The 15470-nt window shown below is 45.7% G+C and overlaps 2 protein-coding genes across 2 annotated transcripts; both read right to left on the bottom strand.

The window, feature by feature from the left end:
- Positions 1 to 496: 496 nt before the first annotated feature.
- On the bottom strand, positions 497 to 3123 carry LOC139028920 (uncharacterized). Its single transcript, XM_070447440.1, has 2 exons — positions 3079 to 3123; positions 497 to 1072 (listed from the first exon to the last, which is right to left on the bottom strand). The coding sequence occupies exons 1-2, from the start codon at positions 3121 to 3123 to the stop codon at positions 497 to 499; spliced, it is 621 nt and encodes a 206-aa protein (XP_070303541.1).
- Positions 3124 to 3779: 656 nt separating this feature from the next.
- On the bottom strand, positions 3780 to 9113 carry dmrt2b (doublesex and mab-3 related transcription factor 2b). Its single transcript, XM_024004836.2, has 3 exons — positions 8436 to 9113; positions 5688 to 5787; positions 3780 to 4932 (listed from the first exon to the last, which is right to left on the bottom strand). The coding sequence occupies exons 1-3, from the start codon at positions 8796 to 8798 to the stop codon at positions 4097 to 4099; spliced, it is 1299 nt and encodes a 432-aa protein (XP_023860604.1). The 5' UTR covers positions 8799 to 9113; the 3' UTR covers positions 3780 to 4096.
- Between the last annotated feature and the right edge of the window lie 6357 nt (positions 9114 to 15470).

Below are 15470 nucleotides of genomic sequence, written 5' to 3'. Positions count from 1 at the left end.
GCCTGTTTCTAAAGTTATGAAATGTCTATTCCGCAGTGGCTGTCTCAGTTACACAGCCTGTCTATTACTGAGTCTCCTGTTTGAGCTTCTGTAAGTGTTATGTGGGGTGGTTAGCCCAAACCCAAATGTTGTATATTAGGAGAGGCTGAAAGTCGAGCCCAGCGGCTTGTTATTTGTGAAGGTCCTGCTCCTGCTMAGTTTGTAGGGACAAATCATATTCCTGAGAAATACGGTGACTATTTTACTGTAGTTTCAGTATCTGTTACACTGTTTGGTTACTGACCGACTACGTTTCTGTTGCTGTGTTATTCCATATTGGAAATACTATACTGTGTTGTATGTGACTATGTTGACAATAAGTTGTGTGTGTATTGTATTGTATTCTATTGAAGTACAATCTGATGTGCTAGCTGTGTTATAGTCTGAGGCAGGTGACACCATACAACTAAACGTTTCTGATTCCCTTTCACCTTCTGTGGTGTGAACTGGCCAAAGTCTACAGAACAGTGCAGGGTGCAGAACAGGGCAGGGCCAGGGCTGGGGAACAGGGCAGGGCGAGGGCCGGAGAACAGGGCAGGGCGAGGGCTGGGGAAGAGGGCAGGGCGAGGGCCGGGGAACAGGGCAGGGTGCGGCTGGGGAACAGGGCAGGGCGAGAGCCGGGGAACAGGGCAGGGCCAGGGGCTGGGGAACAGGGCAGGGCGAGGGCCGGGGAACAGGGCAGGGCCAGGGCTGGGGAACAGGGCAGGGTGAGGGCTGGGGAACAGGGCAGGGTAGGGCTGGGAACAGGGCAGGGCAGGGCTGGGGAACAGGGCAGGGTGAGGGCTGGGGAACAGGGCAGGGCCAGGGCTGGGGACAGGGCAGGCGAGGGCTGGGGAACAGGGCGGGCCAGGGCGGGGAACAGGGCAGGGGCGGGGAACAGGGCGGGCGAGGGCCGGGACAGGGCGGGGCGAGGGCCGGGGAACAGGGCGGGCGAGGGCCGGGGAACAGGGCGGGGCGAGGGCCGGGGAACAGGGCGGGGCAGGGCTGGGGAACAGGGCAGGGGCGAGGGCTGGGGAACAGGGCAGGGCGAGGGCTAAGGACAGAGAATCCCACAGTCAGAGGAGCTGTATCCTGGCAGCCGGATCAAAGAGCCTCCCTGTGGGCCCTTATACTAAAGGTGCTGATGCCCTGTCAGGGGAGCTCAGACGCTGATATCTACATTAGGCTACACTAACATGGTGGGCCAGTGGCTTCACGCTCGGCACAGCGCTAGGCCAGCAGGGTAAATAAACCTGTGGAGGCTGGGGTTAGAGAGAGGCTTGGTCTGTGTTTGAAATAACAGGTCGGTCAGGTTTTGCAATAAGCCAAGCAGCGGTGTGTTTACTAAAGGAAGCAGAGCTGAAGGGCCAAAGCAAGCGTTTTAAAACCATCTGTGAAATGAATATTGCTGAAATGGAAATGAGGTATAAGCGGGCGGAGAGAAAGGCAAAGCAGCCAAAAGCTGTGTGACAAGAGTCTGGAGGTTCAAGTTGTTTTGTAGAGCTGATATAAATCTGACGCCGTGTTAAAACCAGCAGCTAACTGCTCTGTCAGGTATTCTACCCCGTCCAATACTGTCCGCATGGGCACACACACACATGCACAGACAGATACACACACTCACCCACCCGCCTTACGGTTTTCCCAACAAAGAAACATTTTAATAAACTGGTGATAGGAAGCCAATTCAGACCTTTCCAAAGAGCAGACAGACACCTAGGGAACAATACACTAATCTTTCTGTCCCACACAATCCTAATGACAAATGGGACACGACTAGCATTCTGAGCGATGTCACAATCTATTAAGACCACAGAAGGCCGTTCTAAAGAAGCCTCAAAATGGAATGTGCCAATGGAAGAATGAGTCGTTCCCTCCGCTTTGTGAGAGGAAAAATTTATTTATATCCAACGTATTCTTCTTCACACGAGTCATTATCTCAGTGAGGAGTGCTTGTCTACCCCAGAGAGAATGGTCATTTCTGCCCTTCATATGGTCTTAATATGACTAAATCCACGTTGATAGACTTCTATTAAGACACAGACACTGTTCTGTCTGTCGGTAGTACTGGCAGGCACACCTCCTCTCTTCTGTTCAGAGCCTACTGTTTATGAAAGGCCTGAGAGGGAAAAGAGAGAGAAAGGCCTATCTTTCTGCATTCCGGACAAAGACAGGAGCAGTGTGCTATCACCTGTGCTGACGCCACACAGTCCACAGTTGTCAAAACGATCTGTCTTTCTTCTCGCCCAGATTACCACGGAGGATAGGAATGAGAGAGAGAAGACAACACAGTGGAGGATACAGATCAACTGCGGGTTCAAACGAACTCCAGTGGCGTCAAGCTTGGCCTACAATAAAGAACAATGTTGCCTAGGTAACCAGAAGTCCCCACAAGAATAGTAAACAAAACAACAATTTGACCAACTGGGGATATTTTGTTAGTCCCCACAAGGTCAAATGCTATTTCTAAGGGGTTAAGAATAGGATTTTGAATGGAACTTGAATTTGTGTGTCCCCACAAGGTTAGTTATACAAGACTGGTTGTGTTGTGTGTACGTGTTCGGGGTGCCATTATTGTGTGTGTGTGTGTGTGGTGTGTGTGTGTGTGTGTGTGTGTGTGTGTGTGTGTGTGTGTGTGTGTGTGTGTGTGTGTGTGTGTGTGTGTGTGTGTGTGTGTGTGTGTGTGTGTGTGTGTGTGATGCAATTCTTTGGTATTTTATATATTTGATGGCATTTATTAGAGAGCACTATGAAAGTGTTCAACAGGCTTTGGAGGTGTTTCTCTTTGGTTCTAATGTTCTCTCCCTCTCTCTCTCTGTCTTTCTCTCTCTCTCAGAGAGCTGCAGCCACCAGCCTACCCATGTACTCCTATGTACTCTGTTCTCTCTCTTTCTCAGAGATGCTGCAGGCACCAGCTACCCATGTACTCCTATGTACTCTGTTTCTCTCTCTTTCTCAGAGAGCTGCATGCCACCAGCCTACCCATGTACTCCTATGTACTCTGTTCTCTCTCTCTCTGAGAGCAGCATGCCACCAGCCTACCCATGTACTCCTATGTACTCTGTTTCTATCTCTCAGAGAGCTGCAGGCCACCAGCCTACCCATGTACTCCTATGTACTCTGTTCTCTCTCTCAGAGAGCTGCAGGCCACCAGCCTACCCATGTACTCCTATGTACTCTTGTTCTCTCTCTCTCTCAGAGAGCTGCGGCCACCAGCCTACCCATGTACTCCTATGTACTCTGTTCTCTCTCTCTCTCAGAGAGCTGCAGGCCACCAGCCTACCCATGTACTCCTATGTACTCTGTTCTCTCTCTCTCAGAGAGCTGCAGGCCACCAGCCTACCCATGTACTCCTTTCTTTCTTTTTTTCTTTAGAATGAAAGGGATTTTTGAACACCAAAGAGTTTATTTTGACAGCGTTAACCCTGTGAGGGAGGACAGGAGCCGGCAGTGTGGATACCGTGTTCGAGGATATACAACGCGCACCGTGCAGCAGTTCAGGAGCTGACCTCTCTACTTTCACCTTTTTAAATTATTTTTTACGTGTGAAAGCATTCTAAAAGTATCTTCTGAATTATTTAAATGTGATAGTGTTAGTTATTTTACAGTTRCCTTAGCCAAGGGAGTATAGCACATACAACAGTATACTAATACATTAATATGACACATGAAACAGGTTTTTTTAAGTTAAAGGAAGTTTGCGGTTAGAAAAAGAAAAAGCACAATGATATGGGAATACAAACTGGAGATTATACAACACGTTACATTGTATATACATGTCTAGTTTATTGCTTTCAAAATACAATATCTTACAATCCTTTGAAAAATGCTGAGCAATTTATAAAACTAACTAATGTATAACTGTATAACATTTCAAAATAGATTTGGGTATAAATATTCCCCTAGTTACAAATTTTACAACCAGTGTTGATATAGAAAATGCACTTCTGAAAAGAAATATTGGCACACTTAGAGTAAAGTGCTACCAAAATATTTTTAACACCTACATTCCACTGTTTTAGATATAGCATAGACACCCCTTTTTTCTTGCTAGCTAACAATTATTACCAAGAGTTCTTCAAGCCCTCAGCAGTGACTCCACTGAGAACGGTAATGGCTGCCTCACCACTGTGGGTTTCACTGAGTTGATCTGAGGCCTGTCATGATGCCTAGTCCCCCCTGCTGACCAGTCCTTGGGTGGGAGGAGGTGCGGTTCTATGCTGTGCCTATATGGTTGTTCCTCTCTCTGAAACACATGCTTAGGCTCAGAGGGAGAGTCAGAGTGTGTGAGGGCTGTTTTTGGCATGCCGAACTTTGGAGCCGTTGGATCGTCTTTTACCCTTTTTGGCGTGGTCTTATCCCTGTCCAGATCAGCTGAGCCTTCAGAATTACTRCTCCCGCTCTGTTGGAGTTGTAGTGAGGGCAAGAGTGACGGCTCTTGACAGGTCTCCCTCTTCCTGGAACACTTCCAGCTCTCTAGTGCTCTCTCCCTGGCTCGCTCCATGGGTTCCAGAATTACAGAGTTAGAGTTACACTGTGACATGAACTGACCGTAGCCATAACCGCTCTCTGCTGTGGATCGGGCCTTGACCTCTTCCTGGTAGCAGTGGAAGTCACACTCATACAGCACAGGGCCCGSTTTGTATTTGTGCACAGGCACGTAGGTGGCCACCCCGGGGTCCTTCTGTGGGCAGCAGTGGTGGAGGGAAGAGGGCAGCCCTGCCAGGACAGGGTGGTGAAGCAGGGTGAGACCTGATAGGTCCTCCAGCTCTCTCTGTCTCAGCTCCCTCTCCAGCATCACACTCTCCAGCTCCTTATCAGCAAAAGCCCTCCTTTTCCTCATCCGGGCACTGACAGAGGAGRAGTGACCTCGCTTGGACCAGGGTCCGTCCTCATTCAATGGGGGTTTGTAGCCTATAGGGAAGTAAACAAGACTGATGTCATTTACCTGCCTAATGATTAATGATACACTCTTAGAAAAAAGAGTTCCAAAAGGGTTCTGCGGCTGTCCCCATAGGATAACCTTTTTTGGTTCATGTAGAACCCTTTTTGGTTCCAGGTAGAACTCTTGGGTTCCATGTAGAACCCTTTCCACAGAGGGTTCTACATGGAACCCAAAAGGGTTCTACCTCAATCAATCAATCAAATGTATTTATAAAGCTCTTTTTACATCAGCAGATGTCACAAAGTGCTATACAGAAACCCAACCTAGAACCAAAAGGGCTTCTTCCAAGGGTTCTCTTATGGGGACAGCCGTAGAAACCTTTCTGGTTATAGATAGCACTTTTTGTTCTCAGAGTGTACCTGAGAACACGTTCTGTTTTAACATAATCACTTCACAAAGTTTATTTAGGTAAATTAAGTCAAAATTCATAAAGGCAAAGTAGATGCTCTAAACACAGCTATGATGGCATGGCCTAGTGTGTTTACACGTTCATGTGCTTACTCAGGGGAAAGTAGAAGAAACACAACCTCAAAACAACGTTGTCCCTCCCAACCGCTCGCTGGTAAACACAATGTGTAATTCCATATCCTCTCATTTGCATAATTTGTATTACCCCAGGTGTGTCACTGATACTCTCTGAGATACTCTTGAAGTATATAGGTGCACTGGTGTATCACTCATACCTTCTAAGATACTCTTAGCTGGAATTATAGGACATACATACCCTCTAAGATACTCTTAGCTAGGATGCTAGGTGCTCTGGTGTAGCGTTGATACGCTGTGCGAGCTAATGGTGCGGCTGTTCCTCTGACCCCTTTTTTACCCTGCAGAGGAATGGGGGGAGATAACATACATTGAAATATATTTACATGTGCATTAACCCCACGCTGTAAAAAAAAAAWGAGTTGTTTCAACTAATTATTATTATCAAGTAGCTTGTTCCACAGACTTTTTTAGTTTACTCAACTTTCGATCAAAGTGTGACCTGACCTTTTATTTTTTAGTTGGCCCAAACTTAGCCCCACCTTGAGAAAACTTAGCCCCACCTTGAGCCCCACCTTGAGAAAAAAACAGTCAACTTAAAATGTTGTGTTTGCTCAACTTGTCTCATATGTTCATATAATTCTTATTTGGGCATCTTCACTAAAAAAGGCTGTGGAACTAGTTACTCACACGGTGCTTTTGACATACAATGTTTTCAACTGACATATTTGACACACGTTCACATACATGATTACATTGTGCATGTTCATTTATACAGTTCATCACCTGGGATTTGAACTCACAATCTGCTTGGTTCATGGCATACCAATTTCCCTGCTAAACCACCATGTCTGTGTCAATTACTGATTTCACCTGTATTGCTACACTTCAAAGTACATTCACTTCAAAGTACATATATTTGATTGATCATAGTGATTCAGGAGTATCATTAAAACAGGTTAATATACCCCACCAACATTAGACAACTAGACAGAAAGCCCTCAAATTGCTGAAATAAGTCAATAAGTCAATGATGAGGGAATAGTCAGATTAAGTGATAATTGACACAGACGTGTTGGCACAGCAGGAAGATTGGAACCAAGAGGTTGCGAGTTCAAATCGCAGGTGAGGACATTTTGAATTACAGTTACTGCATAAATGAACATGCACAATCTATTCATGTATGTCAAAGTGTGTAACATATGTCAATTGAAAACATTGTATGTTAGAAGCACTATTTTCATGTGTATAACCAGTTCCACAGTCTTTTTAGTTAAGATGCTCAAATATTTATTTCTAGTTGAAAGAACATATGAGTTGAGCAAACAGATTGTTTTAAGTTGACTGAAGTTTTGCCCAATTCTTTAAAAGTTGGAGCTAAGTTTGGGCCAGCAAAAACAGATTGGGTAACACTTTGACCAAAAACTTTAGTAAACTACAAAAGTCTGTTACTTAATAATAATTAGTTGAAACAACKAAATAAAATGTAGAGCATGGGGAAATTATGATGGAATAATATATTACAATAAACCAGGTATGTAAGTACAGTCTTAACCTCTGTAATGTATTGTAGGCTACTGCATGAAGTTGCTAGTTTGTTACAGAATAATTACAAATGAGTTTCCTGATGTAAGGCCTACAATTTCTATGATAAAATGCTTGKGAGTGTAAACAAATTAGTTTCATGAGTGGAATAACTAAATCTATACTGAACAAAAATATAAACGCAACATGTAAAGTCCATGTTTCATGAGCTGAAATAAAAGATCCCAGARATGTTCCATACACACAAAATGCTTATTCCTCAAAAATGTTGTGGACAAATTCGTTTACATCCCTGTTAGTAAGTGTTTCTCTTTTGCCAAGATAATCCATCCACCTGACAKGTGTGGCATATCAAGAAGCTGATTAAAAAGCATGATCATTACACAGGTACACCTTCTGCTAGGGACACTAAAAGGCCACAAAAAAAAAATCAGTTTTGCCACAACACAATGCCACAGATGTCTCAAGTTTTTAGGGAGCGTGCARTTGGAATGCTGACTGCAGGAATGTTCACCAGAGCTGTTGCCAGAGAATTTAATGTTAATTTTTCTACAATAGCCACCTCCAACGTTGTTTTGGAKAATTTGGCAGTACGTCCAACCGGCCTCACATCCACAGACCACTTGTAACCACGCCAGCCAAGGACCTCCACTTCCGGCTTCTTCGCCTGCGGGATCGTCTGAGACCAGCCACCCGGACAGCTGATGAAACTGAGAAGTATTTCTGTCTGTAATAAAGCCCCTTTGTGGGGGAAAACTAATTCTGATTGGCTGGGCTTGGCTCCCCAGTGTGTGGCTCTGGCTCCCCAGTCTGTGGGCCTATGCCCTCCCAGGCCCACCCATGGCTGCGCCCCTGCACGGTCATGTGAAATCCATAGATTAGGGCCTCATTTATTTATTTCAATTGACTGATTTCTTTATATGAAATGTACTGTAACTCAGTAAAATCATTGAAATTGTTGCATGTTGCATTTGTATTTATGTTCAGTATAAATAAAACAAATATAACAGGAAAACATAACCTATCCAGAAATGTAAAGCAAAAACAGCCTATGTTTTTTTCAGGGAATATGGAACAATATTGTTCTTGTTTTCATCATCACAAAAGTTAAAGAGCAATGCATATGAATCTGCTTAGTCACACACTATCTAAGAGAATATATAAATCATAGGCAACTTTTTTTTACATAGATTAGGACAATTAATTGTTCTCTTGTTTCAATTTCCACAATTCTCTATCAGAGCAAATGTAGACAAAAAGGAATAGGTGCATGACGCACATGAGTTAGTCATCATATCTGACCTGTATTAACCTGTAATTACATAATCATKGACTGACACAAGTTACAAAACATTTACATACAGCATTTAGGCCTACATGATATGATAATTATCTTTCTTAAATTATATCCTGCCAGTAAAAGTCGGATGTCCCTGACACTCACCTCTGTCGCCTGCTGTCTCCGCAGGGCGACTTGCGCAGCCATCACCCGCTGCCGCTCCACCACGAGCACACAGTTCGCGCACTGGCAGTCACGCCAGCGACAGAAGCGCTTGTGGCCTTTGAGACAAGACACGACGCCGTGGTTCCGACAGCGGGCGCATTTGGGACTGCGGGTCGACTTGCGCGGCGTCTGCAGCGAATGCTGTTCCGTGACCACCTTCGATCCTTTCTCCGCGCCGCCGTGCCGCTCCTCGGGCAGGCATCCGTCGAGACTTTCCACATCAATCTCCTCATCAAATTCGAGTTTCAGAGCATTAAGCGTGGTCGTCTCTAGCTGTAGGCCTCTTTCCAATTGAGTGGACATCTAAGAGAAATTCCTTCCACGCTGTTGCAGTGCTGTATTCCCCACTTTAAAAGTTGTTAAGTTGTTGAAGCGCACCGTTCCGTTTGGCTGAACAGAACAGTCACTMTGTGAGCAGGGAGACGAGACTTTTGAAACCGCCAGACTTCTGAAATGAAGCTCCCAGCTGTTCTCTGACATTCGACAGAGTTTTTTCCGAGAACGGAGGCGAGGCGCACACACTGCGCTCCTGACTGGTGAGATGAGACACAACGTGGTAGGATATGTTCGCTCACAGTRCAGCCTGCATGTAGCCTGTCAACCTGCCTTTAACACCTTCAGACACCACACCACATTTTTATTGGACGTCCAACTGTGCGAATCTCTAGACATCTTCAACGTCATCAGTGTTACATTTAATGCAGGTTAACTCCTCCTGTTCACATTTGGAACGTTTCAACAGCGCGCGCACTTGTCAGTAACTTGTCACTCATATCAGTAAATTTAGCTAGCTTATTTTCCTAATTAGTTGTTCTTAGTGTTCCCTATATCAATCTAAACATGTACTAATTTTTGAACAATTCTGTGACTCATTATGAGTAAATTGTAGGTCCAAACCGTCCAAAACAAATATGGAATGTAATGTTGATAACTACACCCCTTTTTTAATTGATATGATACAGACACACCATGTAGCGCTGGGCCAGTAACCGGAAGGTTGCTGGATCGAATCCCCGAGCTGACAAGGTAAAAATATGTCGTTCTGCCCCTGAACAAGGCAGTTAACCCACTGTTCCCCGGTAGGCCGTCATTGTAAATAAGAATTTGTTCTTAACTGACTTGCCTAGTTTAAAAAAAGGTTAAATTTAAAACATTTAAAAAACATAAATAGTTAAATGAAGCGTAAATGAAACAGTGTAATGCATTAGGCCTGCTCTTGACACAGGTGAGGAGGACGGTAAAACTATTTCCACACCAAGGTGAGTTTAGACATGAGAGAGAAACGAGGCGAAATGTGATTTTTTTACACATTGCACGGCACAGCACGCGCCTCAGGGAGCAGAGTTATATTTGGAGAGCATGGCTTCACCACAGACAGAGCTGAGGGGAAAGTGAAAMAAATTATATTTTCCCATTTACCTGGCAGTTCTCTTTACTCCCTCACAGTCATAAATGCTCTTGAATTATTCAGGTTTTTGGCCGAAGTTGAGTTCAGAATATTCTCAATGTTTCTTTTAATTCCTGTGCATAAAACTGAACCACTTTACTGAGACCAATGATTCCTCTTAAAAATACATTATAGCCTATGTCTCATGGGTATTGTAGAATATGTTTGGCAATAATATAGACATAGACATCAATATTCAATTACTAACATTTTCAACCTGACATTTTCAACATCTCCCTGTCCGTCTGTAATACCTACATGTTTCAAGCAGACCACCATTGTCCCTGTGCCCAAGGAAGCGAAGGTAACCTGCCTAAATGACTACCGACCCGTAGCACTCACGTCTGTAGCCATGAAGTGCTTTGAAAAGCTGGTCATGGCTCACATCAACACCATTATCCCAGAAACCCTAGACCCACTCCAATTTGCATACCGCCCTAACAGATCCACAGATGATGCAATCTCTATTGCACTCCACACTGCCCTTTCCCACCTGGACAAAAGGAACACCTATATGAGAATGTGATTCATTGACTACAGCTCAGCGTTCAACACCATAGTGCCCTCAAAGCTCATCAATAAGCTAAGGACCCTGGGACTCAACACCTCCCTCTGCAACTGGATCCTGGACTTCCTGGCGGGCCGCCCCCAGGTGGTAAKGGTAGGTAACAACACATCCGACACGCTGATCCTCAACACAGGGGCCCTTCAGGTGGGCGTGCTCAGTCCACTCCTCTACTCCCTGTTCACTCATGACTGCACAACTTTAACACCATCATTAAGTTTGCCGATGACACAATAGTAGTAGGCCTGATCACAGACAACGACGAGACAGCCTATAGGGAGCCAGGTCAGAGACCTGGCTGTGTGGTGCCAGGACAACAGCCTCTCCATCAATGTGATCAAGACAAAGGAGATATTTGTGGACTACAGGAAAAAGAGGACYGAGCACGCCCCATTCTCATTGACGGGGCTGTAGTGGAGCAGGTTGAGAGCTTCAAGTTCCTTGGTGTCCACATTACCAACAAACTAACAAGCACACCAAGACAGTACCTATTCCCCAGAACCTATTCCCCTTCAGGAGACTGAAATGATTTGGCATGGGTCCTCAGATCCTCAAAAGGTTCTACAGCTGCACCATTGAGAGCATCCTGACTGGTTGCATCACTGACTTGTATGGCAACTGCCCGGCCTCCGACCGCAAGGCACTACAGAGAGTAGTGCATACGGCCCAGTACAGCACTGGGGCAAAGCTTCCTGCTATCCAAGGCCTCTATACCAGCCCCCCCCTCTTTTACACCGCTGCTACTCTCTGTTGTTATCATCTATGCATAGTCACTTTAATAACTCCACCTACTTGTACATATTACCTCAATTACCTCGACTAACCGGTAACCCCGCACATTGACTCTGTACCGGTACCCCCTGTATATAGCCTTGCTATTGTTATTTTACTGCTGCTCTTTAATTACTTGTTACTTGTATTTCTTATTCATATTTTGTATTTATTTATTATAATTGTTTTTAAAAAATGGTTTAACTGCACTGTTGGTTAGGGTCTCGTAAGTAAGCATTTCACTGTAAGGTCTCTCCCTCTCCCTCTCCCTCTCCCTCTCCCTCTCCCTCTCCCTCTCCCAGGTCTGAGCGCTCACTCACAGGAAGGGAGTGTTACATAGGTGAGATAGCACAGCAACAGACTCCTCAGTCCACAGGTCAGAATGTTGAGAGAACAATCAGTCCACACCTTCCAGAGAACCTGCAGCATAGAGAGACTGTAATGCTGTCACTCACACATGCCTCACCTGAACAACTTGTCCTATGGATGTATATGGTTTCTTCAAAGTGAAGAGCTCTATCGCCACACTGACTGGGCTTGTGTACAGGGGAGAGAACATCAGCACTGCTGAATACCACCATGAGGACCAAGAGAGGGCATGAGAGGTGTGCACCCTGGTGGTCATAGTAAGCCACTACACCCTGTGTAGTTGTTACATTGGTCTATGGAGAAGAGTATCTGCCTGTCCCAAATCACAACCTATCCCTTTCCCTTTAACCCCTCGATGATAGCATGTGTAAAAGGTCTGGTTGTACAAAGCACTGGTAAAGATTCCACAGTATTTCTTACACCTTACAAATCTCTGCAAACATGAAAGGTTAGTGCCAAGGGAGGGGAAGGGATCTAATTTGGGACCGTTCTGTCTTGCCAAGGGAGGGAAGGGATCTAGTTGGGAACCGTCTGTCTGTGCCAAGGGAGGTGAAGGATCTAATTGGACCGTCTGTCTGTGCCAAGGAGGGGAAGGATCTAATTGGGACCGTCTGTCTGTGCCAAGGGAGGGAAGGATCTAATTGGACCGTCTGTCTGTGCCAAAGGGAGGGAAGGGATCTATTGGACCGTCTGTCTGTGCCAAGGGAGGGAAGGGATCTAATTGGGACCGTCTGTCTGTGCCAAGGGAGGGAAGGGATCTAATTGGGACCGTCTGGCTGTGCAAGGGAGGGGAAGGATCTAATTGGGACCGTCTGTCGGTGCCAAGGGAGGGGAAGGATTCTAATTGGACCGTCTGTCTGTGCCAAGGGAGGGGAAGGATCTAATTGGGACCGTCTGTCTGTGCCAAGGGAGGGAAGGGATCTAGTTGGACCGTCTGTCTGTGCCAAGGGAGGGAAGGGATGCTAATTGGGAGCGTCTGTCAGTGCCAAGGGAGGAAGGATCTAAATTGGGACTATCTGTTCTGTGCCAAGGGAGGGGAATGGATCTAATTGGGACCGTCTGTCTGTGTTTAAATCAAACCTTTTCAGTAACACTCCAATGTTAGCCTGCCTCTACTTCGAAGCTGCTGATCTACTGAGAGGAATATTCACTGACAATGGAGCTCCAATATTGACAAAACTATAAGAGGCAACTAAGCACCAATTAATACAAGCTATTAAGCAAGTAAAAAGACATGGCCACGAAGCTGCCGCATCAATCGAAACAGAGCTTGATGGCCAGTCGTTTCATTTCGGATGATTCATGAACAATTCTATTTAACAATGCCTCCCCTATGTGCTAAGCTTTTTCTTCTTCAGATTGACTTCATCACATTAGGTACTATGGTGTGATGGTTAGCACCTAGGTCTCTCTGCATATAAATTGGATGAAAATTCATTGGCCAGAGGATGACAGACTGAGATCTGTACTACATATGAGATGAGCTGGAGTTCGCCCAGCCTAGTGTCGTTTACCAAAGTTCAATCAGGTATTGGTGTGAATGCTCATTTAACTTCATCCAGGAAGCATAACATAATTCACTCTGTTTCCTATTCTAGGGGCATAGTGGGAATGAATACACACGTATCATCATCAGCATAGCRTCTCGTTTCTCCTCTTTCCTATTAGCCACGTGCAGAATGKCATTCACCTATTGACCCTATAGCCYATAAGCACGGCACCGTTATGCACATTCCTCACGCTTGATGTTTAACCTATGGGCTCACTTTTGCARTTATCACCTTCCTCTTTCTCAACCAATGGGGCGTAAGTCTTGGGATGTATTTCTATGTCAACGTATCTTCTCTCACTTGCTGTTTTTCAGCAACAGTTTTCAACAACCATTCAACCTCCCCACCACCACCHGCTATAATACCCTTAAGGCTTAAGGCTCGTCATTGGAACTCCTTTACCCCAACGGGGGGGAGGGGGGGGGGCTGTACTCGATTGAACTGTAGTCTCTTCTGTCTGGGTGCTGGAGCAGTGATATTGAGCTATGTTGTTTGTGTTTGAGGGAACTCTGGATGAGCCTCCATCATCTCCATCTCTGATTGACTGTGTGACAGACAGAGAAAGACCAGACTTTATTTTAACTTACCTTTCAGCTCAAGGTGTAGAAGGTGGCATCTGTTTTCTCCTGTATTAGGCTACTCTTTTTCTCTCTCTCTGCATGCTGGGAGTGTTTGGTGCATGCTGGGAATTGAATGAATAAGTGCGAGTGGTGTCTGGAGTTAGATCGCCTGTATTTTCTTTCTTGTTTCATTTTCTTGGTGGTTTTCCTTTTTCTATGCATGATTAGGTTTTTTTTTGTGGTAGAATTAGGTACGTTGTTTTCTTGTTGGAATTGCCCTGGTTTTGGTGGGGATGGCGACCCACATGGGGACGCCCTCCATGTCCCTTCAGCACGGCTTCAGGTGTGTTACTGAAGCTACTGTCACTGTGGAGGAGTTTCTGGTCGCCGTAGGAGAGAAGAGACGGTAGGATATGAAAATGTTGCTTATGCTTTGCGGATGAATATAGCGGTGGTGGTCTTTCTTAAAGAAGAGCGTCTTGTCGATTGGATGGTTGAGCATGGCGTACTTCTTAAAGGWATGTTTATTCAAGTTACGMCACTTTTTTTCTCCGTCAACAAGAGTAATAATTTCAAATATACCGCCGTTTATTCCCAATGAGCTATTGGAGTGCGAGTTATTGCGGTTTGGGAAGACTGCAAGTTCAATTAAAATTGTCCCATTGAGTTGCAAACACCCGGCTCTGAAACAGGTTATGTCGTTTTGACRACAGGTGTTTATGTTTTTGGACTCACCGGAGCAGACTTTGGCGTTATTGTTTAAAGTCAAGTATGACAACAGACTGTATATGGCTTATGCTAGTACAGGTAGTCAACRGTGTTTTGAGTGGGGATGTTGGCCATAAGCGACATGCTTGCGCGAAAAGGTGGAGGGAGGGACGCAGGTGGTCCTCGTAACRCCTGGGCCCACTGATGTGGGGAGAGGTGGGCCGGCAGCCACAAGCACCTGTTGCTGAGGAACAAGTTGTCCGTGTTGAGGGTGCTGAGTTGCTGCTTGTACCAGGGGGAAACATAGCACCTGTTGTATGAGGTAAGGAYGGATCTGGGGAGCTTTTCCYCCAGACTGGTGAGGATATGCCCAGTATGAGTGATGGGGTACAGGAGGGGGTTCAGGTGGATCTTGTCTTCCAGTATGAGTGATGGGGTACAGGAGGGGGTTCAGGTGGATCTTTGTCTTCCAGATGAGTGATGGGGTACAGGAGGGGGTTCAGGTGGATCTTGTCTTCCAGTATGAGTGTGATGGGTACAGGAGGGGTTCAGGTGGATCTTGTCTCTTCCAGTATGAGTGATGGTACAGGAGGGGGTTCAGGTGGATCTTTGTCTTCCAGTATGAGTGATGGGTACAGGAGGGGTTCAGGTGGATCTTGTTCTTCCGTATGAGTGATGGGGGTACAGAGAGGGGGGTGTTCAGGTGGATCTTTCTTCCAGTATGAGTGATGGGACAGGAGGGGGTTCAGGTGGATCTTGTCTTCCAGGTATGAGTGATGGGTACAGGAGGGGTTCAGGTGGATCTGTTCTTCCAGGTATGAGTGATGGGGTACAGGAGGGGGTTCATGTGGATCTTGTCTTCCAGGATGAGTGATGGGGTACAGGAGGGGGTTCAGGTGGATCTTGTCTTCCAGTATGAGTGATGGGGTACAGGAGGGGGTTCAGGTGGATCTTGTCTTCCAGTATGAGTGATGGGGTACAGGAGGGGGTTCAGGTGGATCTTGT

The sequence above is a fragment of the Salvelinus sp. IW2-2015 genome, linkage group LG16 (genome assembly GCF_002910315.2).
Source record: "Salvelinus sp. IW2-2015 linkage group LG16, ASM291031v2, whole genome shotgun sequence".
NCBI classification, from domain to species: domain Eukaryota; kingdom Metazoa; phylum Chordata; class Actinopteri; order Salmoniformes; family Salmonidae; genus Salvelinus; species Salvelinus sp. IW2-2015.
The sequence above is the reverse complement of the archived record's forward strand: the minus strand, read 5'-3'. Positions and strand labels throughout refer to the sequence as shown.